This window comes from Stegodyphus dumicola, chromosome 7 (genome assembly GCF_044657685.1).
Source record: "Stegodyphus dumicola isolate Sdum_Otavi_A_Nest chromosome 7, ASM4465768v1".
In the NCBI taxonomy this organism is placed as follows: Eukaryota; Metazoa; Arthropoda; class Arachnida; order Araneae; family Eresidae; genus Stegodyphus; species Stegodyphus dumicola.
In genome coordinates this window covers 207116061-207137025 of record NC_140774.1, presented here as the reverse complement: position 1 = coordinate 207137025, position 20965 = coordinate 207116061, and the positions used below count along the sequence as shown (strand labels likewise).

At 33.2% G+C, this 20965-nt stretch overlaps 1 protein-coding gene across 8 annotated transcripts in view; it reads right to left on the bottom strand.

Annotated features, from left to right (window-relative positions):
* The window catches only part of LOC118203587 (uncharacterized), a 61488-nt gene that overhangs the window by 12343 nt on the left and 28180 nt on the right, over nucleotides 1-20965 (bottom strand). For 7 of the 8 annotated variants that reach the window (XM_085821278.1, XM_085821280.1, XM_085821276.1 and 4 more), the window contains exons 4-6: nucleotides 18014-18080; nucleotides 13640-13677; nucleotides 11034-11088 (exon numbers count right to left, since the gene is read on the bottom strand). In XM_085821278.1, the coding sequence (XP_085677404.1) occupies nucleotides 11034-11088; nucleotides 13640-13677; nucleotides 18014-18080 (160 nt within the window). The remainder of the gene's footprint in view (nucleotides 1-11033; nucleotides 11089-13639; nucleotides 13678-18013; nucleotides 18081-20965) is intronic. The other variant, XM_085821282.1, reaches the window with a different exon arrangement.

Sequence of the window (20965 nt, the reverse complement as noted above, 5' to 3'; positions counted from 1 at the left end):
CTTAATTTTGCCCCTTGGTGCTTCCCCAAATTCCAAAAATTTAGTCTTCCCTAAATTCTGTCGATGCTTCTGGGCTTATGGTGAATAACACATCAGTTATTCTTAATTAAAATAGCACTAAATGTAATCTTTTGGCCTATGAGTTTCATTAATAAAATCTATTTTTAGCATATGAAAACAAATTTTCATTGAATTTTTTCTCGTCAACATTTCTTAGAGCATTTAAAAATCTATAATCACTGCCAAGCATAATGTTAGCATAAACGTTTGCCGTACTCTTGTTATTATTCAATTATTAATACAAAAAAAAGTTTACACATCACAGCATGAGTTATTACTGAAACTGTCATTTATTGATAAACATGCAGTGATGAAAGCAAAATATAATAAATAATGACTCGCCAGGTCGGCATCAGGGATATAAAATAGGTGAATGTTTCAGTTTGAGATGTATGCCAAGCAGATACTCAGCTACGGAGCCAATTAATCAATCTCACAAATTTATGCTTACATGATTGTTTTTCCATAACGAGGTATTTTATTTATTGCCTAAGTGAAATTAAGAATCGGAATTTTTAAGTGAAAATCTCCACACCTTTTATTATGGAAGGAAAAATCAAATGCACATGTGTAAAGCATTAATAAATAATAATAATAATAATAATAAAATGTTTGTGGCTTTGAAATCTGGCTTTTAGATCATTCCGGATAACGGACGTCCAGATTTCGGACTTTGTACTGTAAATGATAAAAAAAGTTTCATTGTGCAACAATGAACATTAACAAGTGCAGGTTTTAATGTACAAAACTTAGTACCACGTATTGGTTTCAAAAACCATATGAAATAATCACAGTAATCTACCATTAAACTAAAATGTAGACTACATATTGTGGGGTTCTGTTTATTTTTACTAATACTTATTTTACATTGTGAACCTTTCCTGAATTCCCTTAGCTTTCCCCCACATTGCAAACAAAGTAGGGTGAACGAGAGTATTTAGGATAAAAGGTTAGACGGTGTTTTTGCTATTGTGAATGCATGTTTAACCTTCCAGCATGCGCACTATGCACAAAGTTTACGACAAATTCGGTTTTTAATGCATACTTCTCGCATATGGCGGCTGAGACGTCTGAATGTCATTCCTATTTCTCCTTTCAACCCTTCCCCACATCATGGAATACGCCAACAGGAAGTCATATGACATTTTTGTTTTATTACTGGGCTTTTGCGCTGTGTGGCAGCTTCTTCGTAAAAGTTACGACATGCGCATGGTTGTGGCTGAAAATTATGAAAGTATTTTTTTCTCAAATATTTTGTAATTTTGTTATTAATTGACGCGTATTATTTTAATTTGTATAAATTTGACTCTATAATTTTTATATCGGTTTTCACAGGAAAAAAAAAAAGTGCAACCAGCTGATTTTGCTTGCATTCTTCAAGAATTATCTGATGAAGAAAAAGAAGACAAAGAAACCTTTGGATGCGAGAATAATAGCGATAGGTGTAAGGAAAATATAGAGATAAATAATATCAGCTGTAAATCTGAACATTATATTTCAGATGATGATAGTAATAATGATATAGAAAAATGGAAGGATGATGATATATTCCACGGGTGGCCAAAGTGCGGCTCGCGAGCCTGATATGGCACTTGCAGACAATTTGTGTGGCTCGTGCATATAAAACATATGTATGAAATATGGTAAACAAACTTTTAGAAAATCTAGATGTGTCCAAAAAGAAGTAATTAATTAGTTTAGACTCTTTTTACAAAGTTATCAGGGATCTCTTTCTATTTAGAACCTCCTCCACTAATTCTATAATGATGTAAATATGAACTTGTGGCTTTTAGAAAATCTAGATGCGGCTCTCGAACATTCCTGAAATCAAACGTGCGGCTCTTACTGACATAAAGCTTGGCCAACCCTGATATATTCTATGTTAGGGAGGATAAATCTTCTAAGTGGCAAAATCAGAAGTAGACAAACTGCTCAAAGACAAACAAGATGAATATTGTGAGCGTTATCTGGTCTAAAACACTATGCCAAGGAGGTTGTAATATCTTGTTATTTAATAAATAAGTATAATTATTGTTGAAGTGGCAACGACATATTTGTATCAAACCATTACTCAGCAACGAGAGATATTGTTAAAAAAAGATTAGTATTCTGAAGATTTTACAGCTAGGAGTAGGATGAAAATTTTGCCACTTAAGAATTGTATAAAATTTGTCTAGCACCGTGAACTAGAAATAAAATTTATGTTCTACTAAGAAGATTGTCTGTTTTGTAAATTACTGCAAAATACATTACAGTCTTAATAAATTGGAGGTTCCACCGAGATACTGGAAATTAGGAGTGCAATTATCAATTTCGATGGTGCTGGTCTCCTAATCCCAGAAATTTACTGAATTTTTTAGAACAAGTTTGCTAATACCAATTGCCAAGTTTTTTTTTTTATTTCAAGGAGAAATGGATGTAAGAAGTCTGCCGTTATAAAGCCAGATTTTAAGCGGATCATTCAAAGGTTATCTTCTGTGCTTCTGTAACTTGCGTCTGAGCAAAAACTGTCAAAAATAGGATACTGCTGATCTCTGAAGATAAGATTAACTTTTGGTTTTCTTAAAAAAAGCTTTTATTGAATTTTAATACTTTATTTCAGAATTATAGTTTATCGTGTAAGATTTTGTTTAAAATAACTGACCCACAAATTATTCAGCTTAAATTTATAATTGATATTCGTGGTAAAGAAGTATTTTGAAATTATTATTTATGCTTTACTTTTATTTGTATTGAAATTTTATGTTGATAATTGATATGTGTAAGCCATCCCGGCATTTATATATATATATATATATATATATATATATATAAACTGCTGAGTTTTTGAATTTGTTGCCAAGCAGGCGCGTGAAAATAGGTAGTAACGTCAAACTGACGTAGAGTGAATTGATTATACTGCAGAATTGGCAAAGTCTAAGTTCTCGCCATCCAGGCGTGTGGTAGATAGTAACGTCATCCCGACGTATTACAGATTGTATATTCTAAAAGTTGTATTGCCAAACTGGCAAAAATTGTTTTTGTTATTGCCAACCAGGCGTGGAGATAGATAGTAAAATCGTCAAACTGACGTTGGTAAAATTCCATTGTATTGCCGAACTGGCAAAGGTATTTATATAGTTATAGCTAACGAGGCTTGTGAATAGTGAGTTAAAACGTCAACCAGACATAGTATTAAATTATTTTGTGCCAACCTGGCAAAGTTGTTTAAATAATTCTCTCCAATTGGTTAGTGTGAATTTCGTATTCGAGAAATTAAATCTCGCCAGAAATTATATATTTTTAATACAAGTACGAACTTTTAGATTGAATTTCAAAAGGAAGCCTATTAAAAGTAACTTGTGTCAACATGTCATTCTTAGCTAGGAGTAAAAAACAGGATTTAAAAGCACTAGCAGAAGAGTTAGGTTTAACCGTGAAACCTGAATTTAAGATTGCTCAGTTGCATAAACTGATTACTGAAAGTCCCGATTATGATGAGGAGTTTACTTGAGAACTACTGGCTGCAATTAGAGGAGAAAGGGAACGAAAAGAAGAATGCGAAAGAGAAGAAAGAGAAAGAGAAAAGGAACGCAAAAGAGAAGAAAGAGAAAGAAGAGAAGAACACGAAAGAGAAGAAAGAGAAAAGGAACGCAAAAGGGAAGAAAGAGAAAAAGAACGCGAAAGAGAAGAAAGAGAAAGAAGAGAAGAACGCGAAAGAGAAGAAAGAGAAAAGGAATGCAAAAGAGAAGAAAGAGAAAGGGAACGCGAAAGAGAAAAAAGAAAAGAAGAGCTTGAAAGAGAAGAGCGAATTAGAGCCTTTGAGCTACAGAAACTTCAGCTGGAAGCAATGGCTGCCACAGCACAGCCGGCAGAAACTACGCAGTTACCTGAGCAGCCTTTAAAAATCAGAATTCACGATGTCATGCCACGTTTCAACCCTAAAGAAGATGAAATAAGTTTATTCCTGGTGTTATTTGAGCATCAAGCTAAAATAATGAATATACCTGCTGAAAATCAAGTGACTCAACTTATTTCATTACTGCCTCCTGACATTGTTCAGCTTATTGCTAGAGAACCAGAAGAGGAAGCGAAAAAGTATGAATATGTAAAAACTTTACTGTTACAACGATTTAAATTGACTGCGAAAAAATTTCGACAACTATTTAATAAACACCAAAAATCTACTGAAAGTACTTGGTATGATTTTTACTATGAATTAAAAAATTATTTAGAAGGATGGCTTAACAGATTAAACATTAAAACTTTTGAACAGCTAAAAGATCTCATGCTGGTTGATCAAATAAAAAAGCGTACTTCTCCTGATTTCAAAGAACATTTTATGGATCAATGGACAACCATCATTTCACCTACTGAAATGGTTAAGAAAATTTTGAAGATGTGAGAAAAACAATAAAACCGAAATTTTCTACCAATCAGACTGAGAAATTTAACAAAGGATCATTTAAACCGCGTTATGATAATTTTGTGAAAAAAATAGAGCATCCACCTCATTTTAAGCATTCTGATAGATGGGATGATTCAAAATACAAGAAAGATCATCAGCAAAGGAATCAGTTCAAAAAAAAAAAAAAAACCAAGAAAATTTATATGACAAAAGATATCGACCACGATGTTTCGAGTGTGGATCATATGAACATTTTAAGCCTCAGTGTCCTCGCTTAAAACCAAATGAAAAGGTAAATTGCGTATCTTCAAATGATGATTTGTTAGAGACATATACAATTAACGGTTTAGTGAATGAGTATGAAATGCCTATTCTTCGAGACACAGGAGCCACTGTTGATGTTATTTCTCGGAACTACATAGATAACGCAAAAATGACTGGAGAACATGTCTGGGTACAATATCTTTTAAATGACCATTTAGTGTGTCTACCGTTAGCGGAAGTTGAAATTAATTGCGAACTTGGTCATATAAAGACAAAGGCAGCTGTTGTTACAAATGATCCAGGCAGATATGTATTGGGTAACAAAACTGCCCAATTGTTCAAAAGTAAATCATTCTTAAATTTAGGAAAAATAAATGCGGTTTTGACACGATCTCAAGTAAAAGGATCTCCTGAAGATGATCGAAGCAGAGAAATTGAAATGGAGAAACTAGAAGAATTGACGTTTATTGACACTGACGAAGATATTTTACCGCAAGCTGATGAAGAAGACAAGGAAATTAAGAAAGTGATTAATGTTAATTCAAAGGAATTAATTGAATCTCAGCATCAAAGCAGAGATCTAGCGTCATTGCTTAACGAAGCTAAAAATGAAAATTCCAGCAAGACAAATGATTTCAAAGTAAAAGAAAACGGATTGTTGGTGAAAAGGAAAATAGATAAAAATGGAAATGAAAGGGAATTAATTGTTATTCCTGAAAAATATAGGGATCAAATAAAGTCATTATGTCATGATAGCACATCTGGACATTTAGGCATTGTGAAAACTAAAGATAGATTAACAAGATACTTTTACTGGGCTAATTGCTATAAAGAAATAGAAGAGTATGTTAAAACTTGCGATACACGTCAAAGAGTGGGAAAATCTAATGATAAAGCCAAAGCACCTTTGACTTTAGTACCAATTATTGCAGAAGTATTTTCAAAAATTAACTTTGACACATGCGGTCCTTTACCAATAACACCGAATGGCAATAGATATTTAATTACAGCTATTTGTTTAGCTTCAAAATATCCGGATGCTGTACCTGTTCCTAATATTGGCACAACGTCAGTAATTGAAGCCGTGTTACAAATATTTAGTAGAATGAGTTTCCTGAAAGAAATACAAACTGATCAAGGTACCTCCTTTATGAGCAATCTAGCCATAAAATTTGTAGAAAAATTTGGAATAAAAGTAACTAGAAGCTCAGTACACCATCCGCAGAGCAACCCTGTTGAAAGATTTCACCGAACAATCAAACAAATTTTAAAAGTTTTATGTATCAAAGCAGCCCCTGAGTGGGAGAAGCAAGTTCCCGCAGCTCTATTTGCTTTAAGAACAATAACGCACGAGAGTACGGGATTTACACCTGCAGAATTAGTATATGGTCGAAATCTTAGAACACCTGTAACATTATTATATGAACAATGGATGAATCCTAAAGACAAAGGAAATAATGTTGTTGAAAACGTTTTTCAATTGATAAATCGGTTAAAAAGATGCAAAGAGCTGGCTACAGATAAAATGCTGGAAATGCAAACCAAAAGAAAGGTGTGGTACGATCGTAAAGCTATAAAAAGAGAATTCTCTGAAGGGGATTTAGTATTAGTTGTATCAACGAATAAACCAAACAGACTAGCAGTTGAATGGAAAGGTCCTGGGAAGGTTGAAAAGAAATTATCCGAAACTAATTATGTTGTGAGTTTCGAAGAAAAAAATGACTTTAACCAAGTCTACCATGTTAACATGCTAAAACCCTATCATAGATGAGCAGAATCGGTTAACCTTATGATTACAGAAGATCAGTCTGAAATTGATGATATGGAGGAAAATTTCCCAACAATTGACTCTGAACCAACATTGTTCGATTTTGAGGACATCAAAGAAAACAGCTCCTTAAGTGATAAGCTAAATGAACAACAGATTCAAGAATTGCATGATATGCTGCTGAAGCTTTCAAAAATCTTTTCTAATAAACCTGGAAAAACTCATTTAATAACGCATGATATTCAATTGACAGAAAACACCCCAATCCACTGTAAACCATACAGAAAGTCTCCTAGACAAGCAGATATATTAAAAACAGAAATCGATAAATTACTTCAGCATAAAATAATTGAAATAGGAGATTCAGATTACACTTCTATAATTTTAATAGAAGTAGCAGGGAGCGATCCAAGACCTTGTATCAATTATAGAAAATTGAATAAATTGAGTAAAACACAATTCTTCCCCTTGCCTATAACATTGAACAACGAGTAGAAACGGTAGCAGGCGCAAAATATATAACTCTTTTGGATTTAACAAAGGGATACTGGCAAATAACTTTAACATCTAATGCTCAAAGATTAGCCACTTTTGTTACAAGTTTTGGCACATTTAGACCTCTACGGATGCCTTTTGGACTTTAAAATGCACCATTTTCATTTAGTAAAATGATGGCCGAAATCCTTCACGGTTGTGAAAACTTTGCTGTTCCGTATTTAGATGACGTTTCAATCTTTTCAAACACCTGGGAAGAACATCTAAGTCACCTGAAAGCCGTTTTGTCCAAAATAAAGGACGCTGGTTTAACCATTAAACCAATAAAATGTAAATTTGCTCAAGATAGAGTAAAATATCTAGGACATATTGTAGGTCGTGGTATAAGAATGCCAAGTGAAGTGAAAGTAAAAGCTATTCTTGATTTTCCAGTGCCATCCACAAAAAGTCAAGTCAGAGCATTTTTAGGATTAGCGGGATATTCTAATCATTACATTCCCATGTTCTCATCTATCGCAGCACCTTTAACAGAAACTTTGAAAGGAAACTTAAAGAAAGGGAAAATAAATTGGACAGAAGAGTGCACAAAAGCATTTGAAGAGCTAAAGCTCAAAGGCCTGTACTACATGCACCTGATTTCAATAAGGAGTTTATTTTGCAAACTGATGCGTCAAACTCTGGTATGGGTGTCATTTTAGCTCAAAAAGATGAACGAGACAATCAACATCCAGTATTATACCTCAGTAAGAAGTTTACAGAAACTGAAAAAAAGTACTGCACCACAGAAAAGGAATGCGCCGCCATAATATTTGCTGTAAAGAAACTTCAATGTTATTTAGACGGGCATACTAAATTCCTCATCATGACCGATCATAATCCCTTAGTTTGGCTCAAAAATAATGCGAGTCTAAATCCACGACTTATGAGATGGGCACTGGTACTACAACCCTACAATTACACGATCGTTCATCGAAGTGGTAAAAACCATAAAAATGTAGACGCATTAAGTCGTACTCCCTGGCCTGATTAAATAATTTGTTTCTCTATGTAGATAAAAAAAATATTTTGTTCCTTCCTCTCTTCCTTAGTGTATCTTATTATGTTACATCTTGTATTTCAATTCTGTATTGTGCTGATATTGTTGTTTTGAAAGAAAAAAAAAGTAAACTTTAATTTATAAAAGTATAAATTAAAGTTTATCTGGAGGGGGGAGAGGTTGTAATATCTTGTTATTTAATAAATAAATATAATTATTGTTGAAGTGGCAACGACATATTTGTATCAAACCGTTACTCAACAACGAGAGATATTGTTAAAAAAAGATTAGTATTCTGAAGAAGGAGTAGGATGAAAATTTTGCCACTTAAGAATTGTATAAAATTTGTCTATCACTGTGAACTAGAAATAAAATTTATGTTCTATTAAGAAGATTGTCTGTTTTGTAAATTACTGCAAAATACATTACAATGTAAAGGATGAAATAGAAACATTTTTTAAAATAGTTGATATAAATATGCTTGATGAAATTTTAGAATGTACAAATAAATATATAAGTTTGCTAAAAGATAAAATACTCGAAAGACAGAGATTGTTACATATGATGGAAATAAAAAAAGGATACCATGTAAATGCGAAAGAATTGTTCTCAAGTGATGGCACTGGAATTGAAATAGCTAACTGAGATGTACTACAAGAGATTTATTCTTTCTGAGAAGTTATCTTCGATCCGACGATAAATCAACAGGACAGACGAATATTAAAACTAGCTTGGATTTTAAAATACAGTTATTAAATAATACCTTTTAAAATTTCTATAGTAAAATACATCATTGCTTTTCCACCTGACTAATATAAGTGTTTAAAAAGAATTTACTATCATTTAAATGTGACATCATTTGTATTCTGCAATAATAAGGTTAATATTTTATGTTTTAACAAACTTATTACCAATATTCACTCATTTCTGTCCTTTTTCGTGTCAAAAACAGATGTCGTAAAAAATATGGCACACACGTGCTCATGTAAAATTGCCAAGTGCATGTGCTGGAAGGTTAATGGTTTCTACCTGTAGTTAAACTTAAAAGTGGCTACGCATTCTTGCGGTTGAGTTAGTATTCTGCCTGTGTAGATTTCTGAGTCTACTTGTTAGCTTAAATTGAATCGTGTAATCTGGCACTTCACTTTACTTTAAATTTATTGTTACTTCCTGTTTTAAGTTCTCACTGCAAGTGGCCAATATTTCTTGTAATCACGCAATTCCGAGCCAAATGTTAAATATTTTGTGAACAATAAATGGGTCTTTTATACCCTTCCCTGGTTGTGTTCATCTTCAATCACGTGAGAGAATTCGCAGGTAACAACATTTGGGTAGATCTAGTCACATTTTAAGACTTCAGCACTACTACTAAATATCCGTAATCCACAATAATTGCATTTTGATTGTTTAATATTTAAAAAAAAAAAAAAAAAAAAAAAAAAAAAGATAGATTTTTATTAATTGCCAACTACAGTTCTATTGCTTTTCTTTTGGTATTTATACTTCCAAACACTACATAATTCAAGTTTTATAAATATTACAGTCATATATGTTATTTGTTAGATCATTATCTCATTTTAAATAAGAATGTTGGAACTTAGGTTTTTCCACTATGAAATGCAAATAAATTAAGCACTTAGTTAAATACTGATTATAATCATTGCTATCTTTAGAACCAGTTATAGCAGTTTCGTGCTATGTCTTCTAAGTGTCGAGGTACACGAAGGTCACGAGAGAGCCCAAGGACCACTCTCATCTCGTGTCTGTCTCCGATGCAAGCACTGTGATAAGCCAACATTACGAAAATGGGCCTTTTAACCTTATATGAAATTTTCCCGTGGAGGTATTGAGAGGATTTTATTTTTATTGCTGACAATGAAGACACATCAAATGAACCATGATTTCCTAGAGGAAGAAAATGCTTGGTGTATTGAGAATACGAAAAAGCACACTAGGGCTATCTGCCTAAGGCGAGGGATAACTTCATTGAGGACTTTCTAAGGGAAACTGGCTCTTATACACGCTAAACATCGGGGAAAACCCCGAAAACACCCATGCAGCCAGACCGTTTGCGGGATTTGAACCTCGGACCGAACTACCAAAGTTCAGCGATTTTTAACGCTCGGCTGCCGGTGGGCCTAGAAAATATTTGCTATGGCTAGTGATGGCACTGTAATACAGAACATGTTAGAGATATTCAGAATATACGTTTAGTAAGACTCGCTTCATGACATCAACATTCTCTCAAGACCCTTAAGGTATCAAAATCGTCACTTTCAGAACAATGGAATTTGATTGGAAATATGAAGTGTCATTGTTTCAGTCATTTTTAGTTTTATTTTCACGGAATAAAGCATTTACTGCCATTGTTTATTTTCTTATATTATGATTAACTTTTTCATACTATCTGTGGGATTTGACATTACATGTAATTTGTATTTTATAAGTAATTTCACTTACTTTTATTAACTCCATGTTTCTTGGCCATTAATAATTATTAATTTGGAAGTGGAAACAAGAGAGCTTATTTTACACAAACTTTTATAACCATTACAATATTAACAAAAGTTGAACAGAAAATACTGCACTAACCATTGAGTTAAAAACAGATGGAAATGACACTAAATATATATGTGGGTTCTTTAGTTTCGAAATCACAATTCATATTCAAACAAAACACATTTAATAAAACATTAATACATCTATAATATAGTTCATCTATTAATACAAAATATATAACATCGTTTATCTATTACCACGATATCTATAACATCTTATATCTATTAACATGGCAGCTATAACGTCTTACATCTCTTAATACCCCATCTATATCATCTTGCATATCCTCTCATAAAACAAAGGGGCGAGAGTTCTATCAATTTCACTCGTGCAGTCAACAGCTAAAATTTAGACAGCGCACGAGGAAAAATAATAAACTATGGATTTAAAATCCCACATATATAAAACATTAAACTACTTTAAACTACTGTATATGCTAAAAAAAAAAAAATGCTATCAATTACCTGAGTTAAGAACAACTTCCGCAGAAGCCTTCACTGCTGTCACACTTTTTAGTGCCTGTCACAATTAGAATGCTGTATAAATTATTTTTGCATTGAAATAAAAACAGTTTAAGAGCAGTTTATTGCACTTCGTATAATCTCTAACATAAATATTCTTCTCTTTATCACAGTTCACACCAGTGTGCTTTTATGAGAAATCTGCACTTGTATTGATGTTTGCTTACCGGAAAAAATTCTCTCTTACACCAGAGCTTCTGTACAGCTTTACACAATGCAAGTAACAGCCTATGGGCCACAAAAGTGGAAACATGTATAGTATAGATGCTGGTCAAGAGAAGAGAGTCTTTAAGTGCTTGCTGTTCTGAGCAGAGCAAGCTACTCTATGCTGTTTTCAAGCTCTTTTTATGGCTGTGCTATCTCAGTGTTCTCAGTCTCCCGTGGATTAAACCGAATGAGTGTGCAGTTAATTTTGTGCTGTGTGTGCTAATTTTCAGCTGTGACTTTGGTTATTAACATATGTGATGGAGGAGAATGAATTCCCTCCGCTCAACAAAATGGATGCTCCTGCTGCTGTTCGTAATCACGTGGTAGGGCTACCTGATGAAATACATAAATATGCAAATGCATTGCTTGATGATAACTGGATTGAATTACTAAATGAAATACTCAATCTTTAAATGATTATGTCACTGTTGCTCAACAAATTAGCATACTACAAAATGCCATTAGTCAGAGGAATTGGGATATTGATGAGATACTGGCTAGTGCTAAGACTGAAGATGAAAAACAAATGAAACTTAGTTGTTTTCATAAGAAAAAGGAATCCCCCAAGGACTCGTACAACTGTTCAAAGGTAAGCATGAATCTTTTGGTGTGCTCAATTCTGAGGAATTTTTTTTTTACTAATATTGCTAATAATGTTATTTCTCTATGTGCTAAAAGTGCTAAATCAGATAAATGCAATGTTAAAACTGATGTAAATTGTGTATCTAATACTCATTGTGTTGGGAATGTTGAGAACCCTGAGCCAAAAAGGCCTTCCAAAAAATCTAAGCGCAGTGCTAATGACATACAAGAAGCTGATTTGTCAAAGATGCTGATTTGTCAATCTGCCCAGGTCTCTTGAAATGATCTTGCACTATCAATGTTGAATTTTTCCTTTTATGCTAGATTCATTTGCGAGGGTTTCAAGACATGGAGTAGAGAAAAGCACAAAATTTTAAAATGATGCATTAAATATAAATTGATCATATACTAAAATGAGGCAACATTATTAACCAATAGCAAGGAATTGGATTTTCACGAATCAACAATCTATGGCTACCAAATGGGAACAGAGGATAGCAGTAACCATTAACCCAGACATCTCTTTGCTAAACTTCTAACTTTAGACCTCATGTGCTCCTTTTCGGCTTTATCGGGCTTATTCTGGCTCATCGCATGTGAATAAGCTTGGCTTCTCTACTAAGCTTTCGTGTTTTGTTATATTATCAGATCGCATGTTTTTCCGTTATATTTGTGTATTCTGTTTATATATTACATTAGAATTATTCATAACAGGATGCTGAGATGTGAAAAGTGGAATCTATTTAACAATGAAAGTATTAAAACTCACTGGCAGTCTGCAATAAATTTGAATTCGTTTAGCAAACATTAGCTGCTTCAACTTTGGCATATTCTTTGCTGTGTAACGAGTAATATGACTGGCCCAAACAATTGAAATGTCATAAATTGGGTCAATAGATATGTATATCATTTCTGTGGCGATAAATGAAAAGCTTATATATAGGCTTCGGCCGTGTGTCAGTAGCATTATGCGATCAGTTAGTAAGTGAAACGTTCAAGACTAAATACTTATTTAAACTAACTAAACAAACTAAAATACTCATTTAAATTACATAGTATCATTTTATTGTGGTTATTGATTAAGGAAGTAATATTTTAGTCGCATGCCGGCTGATGAGGTTCTGCATGCTGACTGTGGCACGCATGCTACAGGTTCGCCATCACTGGTCTATAGACATAGCCCAGGTAGAAAAGCAAAACTTTTTATAGGAAATTAGATGAATATTCATTTAGACTGACATGAGAAATATTATGTATTTTCTGTACATTTAAAAAGTGAAAAAATATGTTATATAATTGTACAAAAATATTTAATGTTCCAATCTGATTAATTTTAATAAAATTCAAAATGAAGTATATTGACAAAAAAGAAAACTTTTCTACAGCAGTTGTCTCAAACTGGTGACCTGCAGGCTGCATGTAGAAGCAGTTTCACACGGCTTGCAGAAATATTTCCAGCAATTTAATTACCATTACTTTGAAGACAAAGTTCAATATTTAAATTTTTCAGCGTGCAGTTTTACATTATTTTACTTATCATTAAAAATAAGTACAAGAATCGGAAAAAAATTCACAATGGAACTAATTTATTTTTAGCTTATGTAAGTTAATCACTGATTCAACATACTACAATTATTTGGAATAAGAAAGATGTTTGTGTTTGTTTGATGCTATGTTTGAGGCCACTGCTCTCAGATGACAACATCAACAAAAAATCAAATGGATAATATTTAGAAAAATTTCATGAAAATTATACATACTCCTTTTATCTGTTTTTGGAGGGCTTGGTCCCAGTAAGCTTAAAAAAAAAAAAAAAAAAAAAAAAAAAAAAAAAAAAAAAGATATTATTTGACATTTTAAAGGAAGATGTACTGATTTTGAGCGAAAAAAAAAGCTCTTTTTGCTACTGAAATTATTTGTTTATTTGTATACATATATTTTCAGGCAAGAGCAATTGGTGACATAATAAAATTCAAAGCTGCAGAAACAACAATAAACACTCTTTTCTTTAAAGGAATGACAACTGCTGCGTTAAAGAATTAGTTATCAATATGATTTTAAGTTTTATTTTTGGGAGACTAACTGAAAAATATATCATTATATTAATATTACTGCGACTTAAAACCAATTACAAACATCTTAAATTTTTTTGGGGGGGGTAGAGAAACAAGCCTAATATTGTGGAAAGCCAGATAACAGCTGTTTTCTATGTTAGAAGTATATACCTTACATTATGTAAAATTCTGATAAATAGAAACACAATTTTGATAGCAAATTCTAATCTCTAAAGCAGTGGTTCCCAATCTATGTTATGTACTTCCCAGAGGCTCCTTAATCAATCCAGGAAAATAATGCTCGGCTGTTCCTCAGAATCACACCATACCAGAAATTTCTCGCTCCGATACTCAGGCCTTCCGGAATTCCCAAAATCTGCTTGAAGCTTCTCAAAACTTAGTCTCAAATAAATAGATTTTTGCTGTGAGTTTTGCTGCCTGTGCTTAAATAAATACTGTATATTCTTGTGAATGTTATAAATATGGTGTATCCACCACTATCTGTTAAAAAATTTACTTTTTATTATTGCAGCCTATGGAGTATAAAATCAGGAGGGGTACAAAATAAGAATGCATGTGAAGAACACCTCTGACATAGAACATCTTTATTAATAGGAGGATGGATCCCTCTTTTTGACACACTGTATGCAACATAGAGCAGAAGCATTTGATGGAATATCAAGCCCTCTTGTGAAGCAGTACCTAATTTCGAAAGCATAACTGTAGGCAAATTTCAAGCACAAAGCTTGAACACCCAATAGCCTCTCAAATCTTTATTAAATGCTCATGCCAGAGGATGAAGGAGGGCAGATACAATATTCTATTTCATAATTATATACTTCAAAGGCCTGCTTGAAAAACCAAACCTAAAAAAGGGGACAGTGATCTTGCTACGTAGTTGATCTTCAGAGAATAACGTATAAATAGGAAAGCATGGATGTGATCGGTCTGGATATTTTGAATTTCCCGTGTAAAATGACAGGTGGGCAAAACTGCAGTGGAAATCATACATAGAAGCCATCACTTTCATAACTCATAGTCAGCAAGACATAAATGATTTTCTGGGCATTCTCAAAACATAAATGCTAAATGGAATAGAAAATAGAAGATTTGGAAGGTAAAGAAGCTGCATGATTTTAACTGCACCACCCAAAAAAAAAAAAAAAAAAAAAAAAAAAAAAAAAAAAAAAATCTGCTTATTCTTTACAAATTGGTGTTTAATAATAATCTAGAAATGATTAATTTGAAGAAAATGAATTAATGAAGCTGTTAATTTTAAATCTCAAAAACAACTGACAGCTGATGCTGCATCAGATGGTGAGATATCTCCAGATATTGCAACCAAAATTACAGTTTTATAAAATTTACATGTATTTATATACTTACTTAAAATAGGATTCTCTCTTTGAGGATGTTTTAAAACAGGTTTTGGATACGGATATCCATGAAATACACACGTAATCAAAACTAAAGATTCTCCAGTAGCTGCTAAGTTTAGAAGCCTTAGTGCCTTATAAATTCGCTGCTCCAAAACCAGATTTCACTTTAGTACAAAAAGGCATTTTAATCCTTCTAAAAGCTGCTGGAGTAGCTCTCAGCATATGGTAAAACAAATCGGATGGGTCTTTGGTGACCTTGCGACAACTACCATTAAATTAAATTCTGTCACTATTCCAGACAACTATCCAATTAGGCATCAATATGATTTTACGCTCAAATTTAAACAATAAAGAAAATTTTCTGGCTTTATGCCTCAAGCGTATGACCAGATGCCAATGAATAAAGACGGCATACCCAAACTGGCAATAGTTATTTTAACTCCATGGCATTTGCTTTAGGTAATGCTGCGCAAACTATGCAAATTTTGTCAGATTTCAGTTACTATTTTCTATATATATGTATAGGATATTTTGACTGCTTCCTCATCTCTCAACGAATATGTCATTCATAAAGAGTTTTTCAAGAGATTAAAAAAGCCTAATTTGACTAGCAACCTTCCTAAATGCGCATTTGCTTCAGAACGTGCTGGCTGTATGGTCGATTTCGTGGTTTTCCCCATGTGTAATGGTATACGAGCCAGTTTCCCTTAGAAAGTCTTCCATGAAGGCATTCCTCCCTTTTGGCAGATATCCCTTGTGTGATTTGCCATAATTAAATAATTCAATCCAATCCAAAAAAATTTTAAATATGTACAAAGTTTTTAAAGAATTTCATTCTAATCCTTCAAATACTGATTCAATTCAGAATCTGCCAATAAATCCAGAAATTCTTTTTCAGTCATTAGTGAATCATCATAAATTTCATCTCACGATTTATCACAGCATTATCTTTACTTTGATAGACTACATCATATCTTCTCATATGGGTAACGTTTTTTGGTTGAAAATAATCGGGGGGGAGGCAACTTATTGCTGAAATGCCTTTATAATATACTTCAAACTTCTCTTTTTAAATAGTAGATGGCAGCATATCACAAGGAGACCCAGAATTTTCATTTATGATGTGTTATTAAAATCCACTTATTTTCTATATTTTTTGGCGACGCAAAAAAAAAAAAAAAAAAAAAAAAAAAAAAATTGTTTGAAAAAAAATTCTGTATAATTTTGATGGCTGTACTCTATATCACTTGTTATATATTTTTTTACATTTTTCATACAAAAAGCATGTGCAGAATCATTAAATATAATGGGGTGTTCCATTAGTGGCAACACTGCGCCTTTAGCGATCTCATGCTATTACGCATCAGAACATCCATCTTAGGAGAAAACATCTGTTGTATATGTTTTCTATTTACATTGTTTTGGGGGAAAATTTTGTGAGTAGTTTTCAGGTGGGAATTTTATCAGCAGCTTGAGTCATCTTTACTTAGGGAAGCTGCACGAATTATTTTGCTATCGCTTTTTAGTCTCATTCCCGTTTATTTATAATAATTGTGTAGATATTTTTTGTGTGTGTATAATTTTTAGCTTATTTTTTTATTGTTAATATTAATTGCAGTTAATTTTTTTTTATTATTAATTTTCCATAAATGGCAGGAAAACTCTTTCCGAAGAGGAAAGAATTTCTTTTTCTCTTTCTTTTTACTTGGAATTCTAAACATATTGTTGCACGGAACAGAAGCCACACAAAACAAGTTTATTGTTCAAAACCTGCAAAGTTGGTTTTGTACTTTTATCAAAAAGATGCGACATGCTTTGAAAATTTCATGAAGCTACGAAATCGAAAAATGTGTAAATATTTTTGCATATAGGACCTGTGTATATACATATATTTATCTCATTTATCCATATATATTCAAGAAAGTTGTGTATATCCAGAAAACCATGTATACAGCTATAATACAGTGTTTTTTTTTTTTTTTTTTTTTTTTTTTTATTACTATACATAAGCTTCTACTAATTTCCGTGCTTCACTGCAATTCTCGCTTAGTCGCTCTTTTAAGAGCTCTGGTGGCGCAGTGTTCCACCTCATGGAACACCCACAGAATTGAAACGGTAAGTACAATTTTTACAAAATTTTATCTGTATACTCCTTTAGGTGTAGATAGACTGCATACAAATTTTCTTGTTGAAATACCGATTTTAAAGTGTAGTGCACCACAAAGAACTATGAATTTATTTTGCTAGCCTAATTTATTTCACATTGCTAGTCTCCAGTATTACATGAACTTAAATCAAAAGATAAAATTTCTGCTGATAGCCAAGAAGCCACAGAATTTTAAAACACGAACACCAGACATGCCTTTTGTTCACAGAAATTAGAATTTTTTAGAAAAATAAGTTTGCTTAAATTTTCTTGAACCTCAGTTCTTATTTCATAAATGAGGCAATAACTTGCTTGTCTCTAGGACAAATACATCCTCAGAAGAGGGAAATAATCAAAAATTGTATAAATTCATTAACAGATGGTTTCAGTGCATTTCAAACATCATTATATTCAAACATTTATAATCATTACAAGATTAACAAAAGCCAAACAGAAAATAATGCACCTTGATTGTGATAAAAAAGAAGAACATCAAACTAAATATATATAAAACATTAAATTACTACATATGCCAAAAAAATTACTATTAATTACCTAGGGAGGCTGCACATTGGAGCATGCCCTCCGCCTCTTTACAGAGAGTTTTAATCTTTTCAAGATTCTGAAAAGGATTAAAATCAGAATTAGAGCGCTGCATATACATACTATATATTTACATTTAAACAAACATATACATTTAAATAATTTTTTTTTTACATTTAAATAAAAACTTCAGTGAATTTGAAAGCATTTTATTATACTTCATATGATTTCTAACACATATATTCTTTGCTTTGTAATAGTTTACACCACTGCACTTTTATGGAAAACCTGTACATGTATTTGTGTTTGCTTACCAAAAAGCAATCCTAAAAAGAGTTTTGCTCATACCAGGGCTTCTGTACAGCATTAGACAATGCTAGTAATAGCTTGCAGGCCAAAGAAACTGGAAACTTATATAGTACAGATTCTGATCAACAGAAGATAATTTTTCAAAACAAACTGCATTTCAAACCAATTCATTAAAGCGTTGTTTCCTGAGCAGTTCTGAAATAAAATTCATTACTCCAGATAATGGAAAGACAGGCATAGGAAGCTGATTAAAATACAAATTATCTCATAAAATGAATGATTCTTACAAAAACCTGCACACTTCTATTATTTATTGTAGTAACAGCAGATTTTTTAATCTTTCATCGCAGAATCCAGGGTCAAAAGTATTTTGCATTAAAACCTCATATGATGAGCCATACCAAGATGGAAGGCTCACCAGCAGCCGAGCGGTAAAATCGCTGAACACTGGTAGTTCGATCCGAGGTCCGAATCCCGCGAACGAGCTGGCTGCATGGGCATTTTCGTGGTTTTCCCCATGTGTAACGTGTATATGAGCCAGTTCCCCTTAGAAAGTCCTCCACGAAGGCATCCCTCCCCTTAGGCAGATAACCCTAGTGTGCTTTGCCGTATTCTCAACACACCACACCACCAAGATGGAAAGCCAGTATCAACTGATAATACCATCCAACATTCAAGTAAACTAAAGAGGTAGCCTCCGAATTTGGCTGAATTGGTTCCAAGAGATAGAACGCATTTATAGACATATTGATCAACATCATTAACAAGTTCAAACTTCAAAAGAATGACCCTTATTTGCTAATAATGGTACCTCTGAACAGGTAATAAACTGCCACATTGCAAAGAAAGCCTCCAATGGCTATAACAAGAAGCTTATGCAAAGAATTTACATAGGTCTTTTCCATGTGTGGAGTAGGATTGAAGATACTGGACTTAAAAACTCTGAGACTGGACAAATGCACAGTCAAGCTTTCTTCCCCAAGAAATCCAGATTTAGCCCAGAGACAGCTAATCCATGACTGCTGACATGGAGAGAAGGCAACACTCAAACACAATCTAAAAAACAACTTGTTTAGCTGAAAGTAGCATGTTTGTTTCAGGATATACGGATGTACTGATTTCTACTTCATTCAGAATGAATCTCCTCCCTGATGGTCCAAATGTGCAAAACAGAAATTCTTAAAACTTTGATAATGCCCTGCACTGCTGCCAACAGTGATTCCATCTTTTTTATACATGAAACTGGCCAAGTTCATGAACTTCATTACATACGGAGCAAATAACAGGACATATGTAATGGTGCTCAGATCAGAATCCATCAGAAAATTAAAGAATAATATTCTTACGAACTGCATCTACTGCTTTTATATAGCTTATTTTGTTAACCCTTTGCACTCACCAGCAACTCGAGCACGATTTCAGCTTTGCCAAATTGAATTTGCAGATAGCGTCTTCCCTTCCAATTTTCTTTTTGCATATGTATTGGTTTCACAATTTTCACGCGGTCATTAGTGAAAAACAGTTTAAAAAAATCTATTGGTTGTTTTATGTTAGAAACTATTCATGTTTCTGTGGCCATGAATTTGGTATAAATAAGCATAAATTGTACGCTTTGGCCAGGTATAAATTGTACGCTTGGAGGCACTTCGTCGTAGTCTCCACAAAGTACTCATGTTGAACTACTTGCACCTTCCACAGGTTCACTTTCAACTTCTCTTTTAACATCACTCTCAACTTCCCTGTCACTCTCTATAATTCTAATTTTCCGTCCTCTCACACCTCTTACTGCATCACTGTCTTCTCCACTGGATTCGTTCGTTTCGCGGCGGACTCTGTCGGAAATCGCTGCAAGTTGGTCATCCAAAGCAGCAAAATCGAATTTGTCCGAACTCGAGCTGATCTGATCTTCCTCCATATTTTTAGGGTAAAACACTATTTAATTACTATATTTACTACCAAGACTGTTTCAAGCGAATGCTATGCTGAGACTAACTAAACTGAGCTAAGATTTGGCAACAATGTCAGTGGAGCCTAGTCCATGAAAAGACTTCCAAGAAAAATATCTTATCTCACATCGTAAATAAGGAGATTGCGTTACAAAAGACCATAGTGTCGTAGCAGCGTCGTTCGATTTATGACTTCAAATCACTTGGGTGCCGCAGCAGCGCCGCTCGAGCTACTAACCAAGTTAAATTAAATTTTAAGAAAATCTTTAGTTGAATTATGAATTTAAAAATCAGGAAAACTCAGATAAGCGGCACTTGGCGCAATTTTTTCCGCCATCTTGAATCGTTATATCCTTGGGAGGAATTTTTTGACGCCTAGAGGGAAATGGCATCAAAAGGCACCTTTCTGAAAATTTCCTCTCAACCCAGAATAAATATTGTGGAAAAATACTTTCTTCTTAAGGATCTGCATATACTTGCAGAACCTTACTACATATTAACATACTGTAGAAATGCACTTATTTTGGATAAAATGAGATGCTGTATGGATTCTATAGAAAAAAATTTTCATTTAGCATTTTAGACTCAAAACACACAGATTTGTAGAAATCCCCATTAGTGATGCTGAAGGTTTATAAACAATTTACAGTTACAATTCTACTTTTGCGGTCACCCAGAGAGATATTTATACAAAAAATGGAATAGTGTT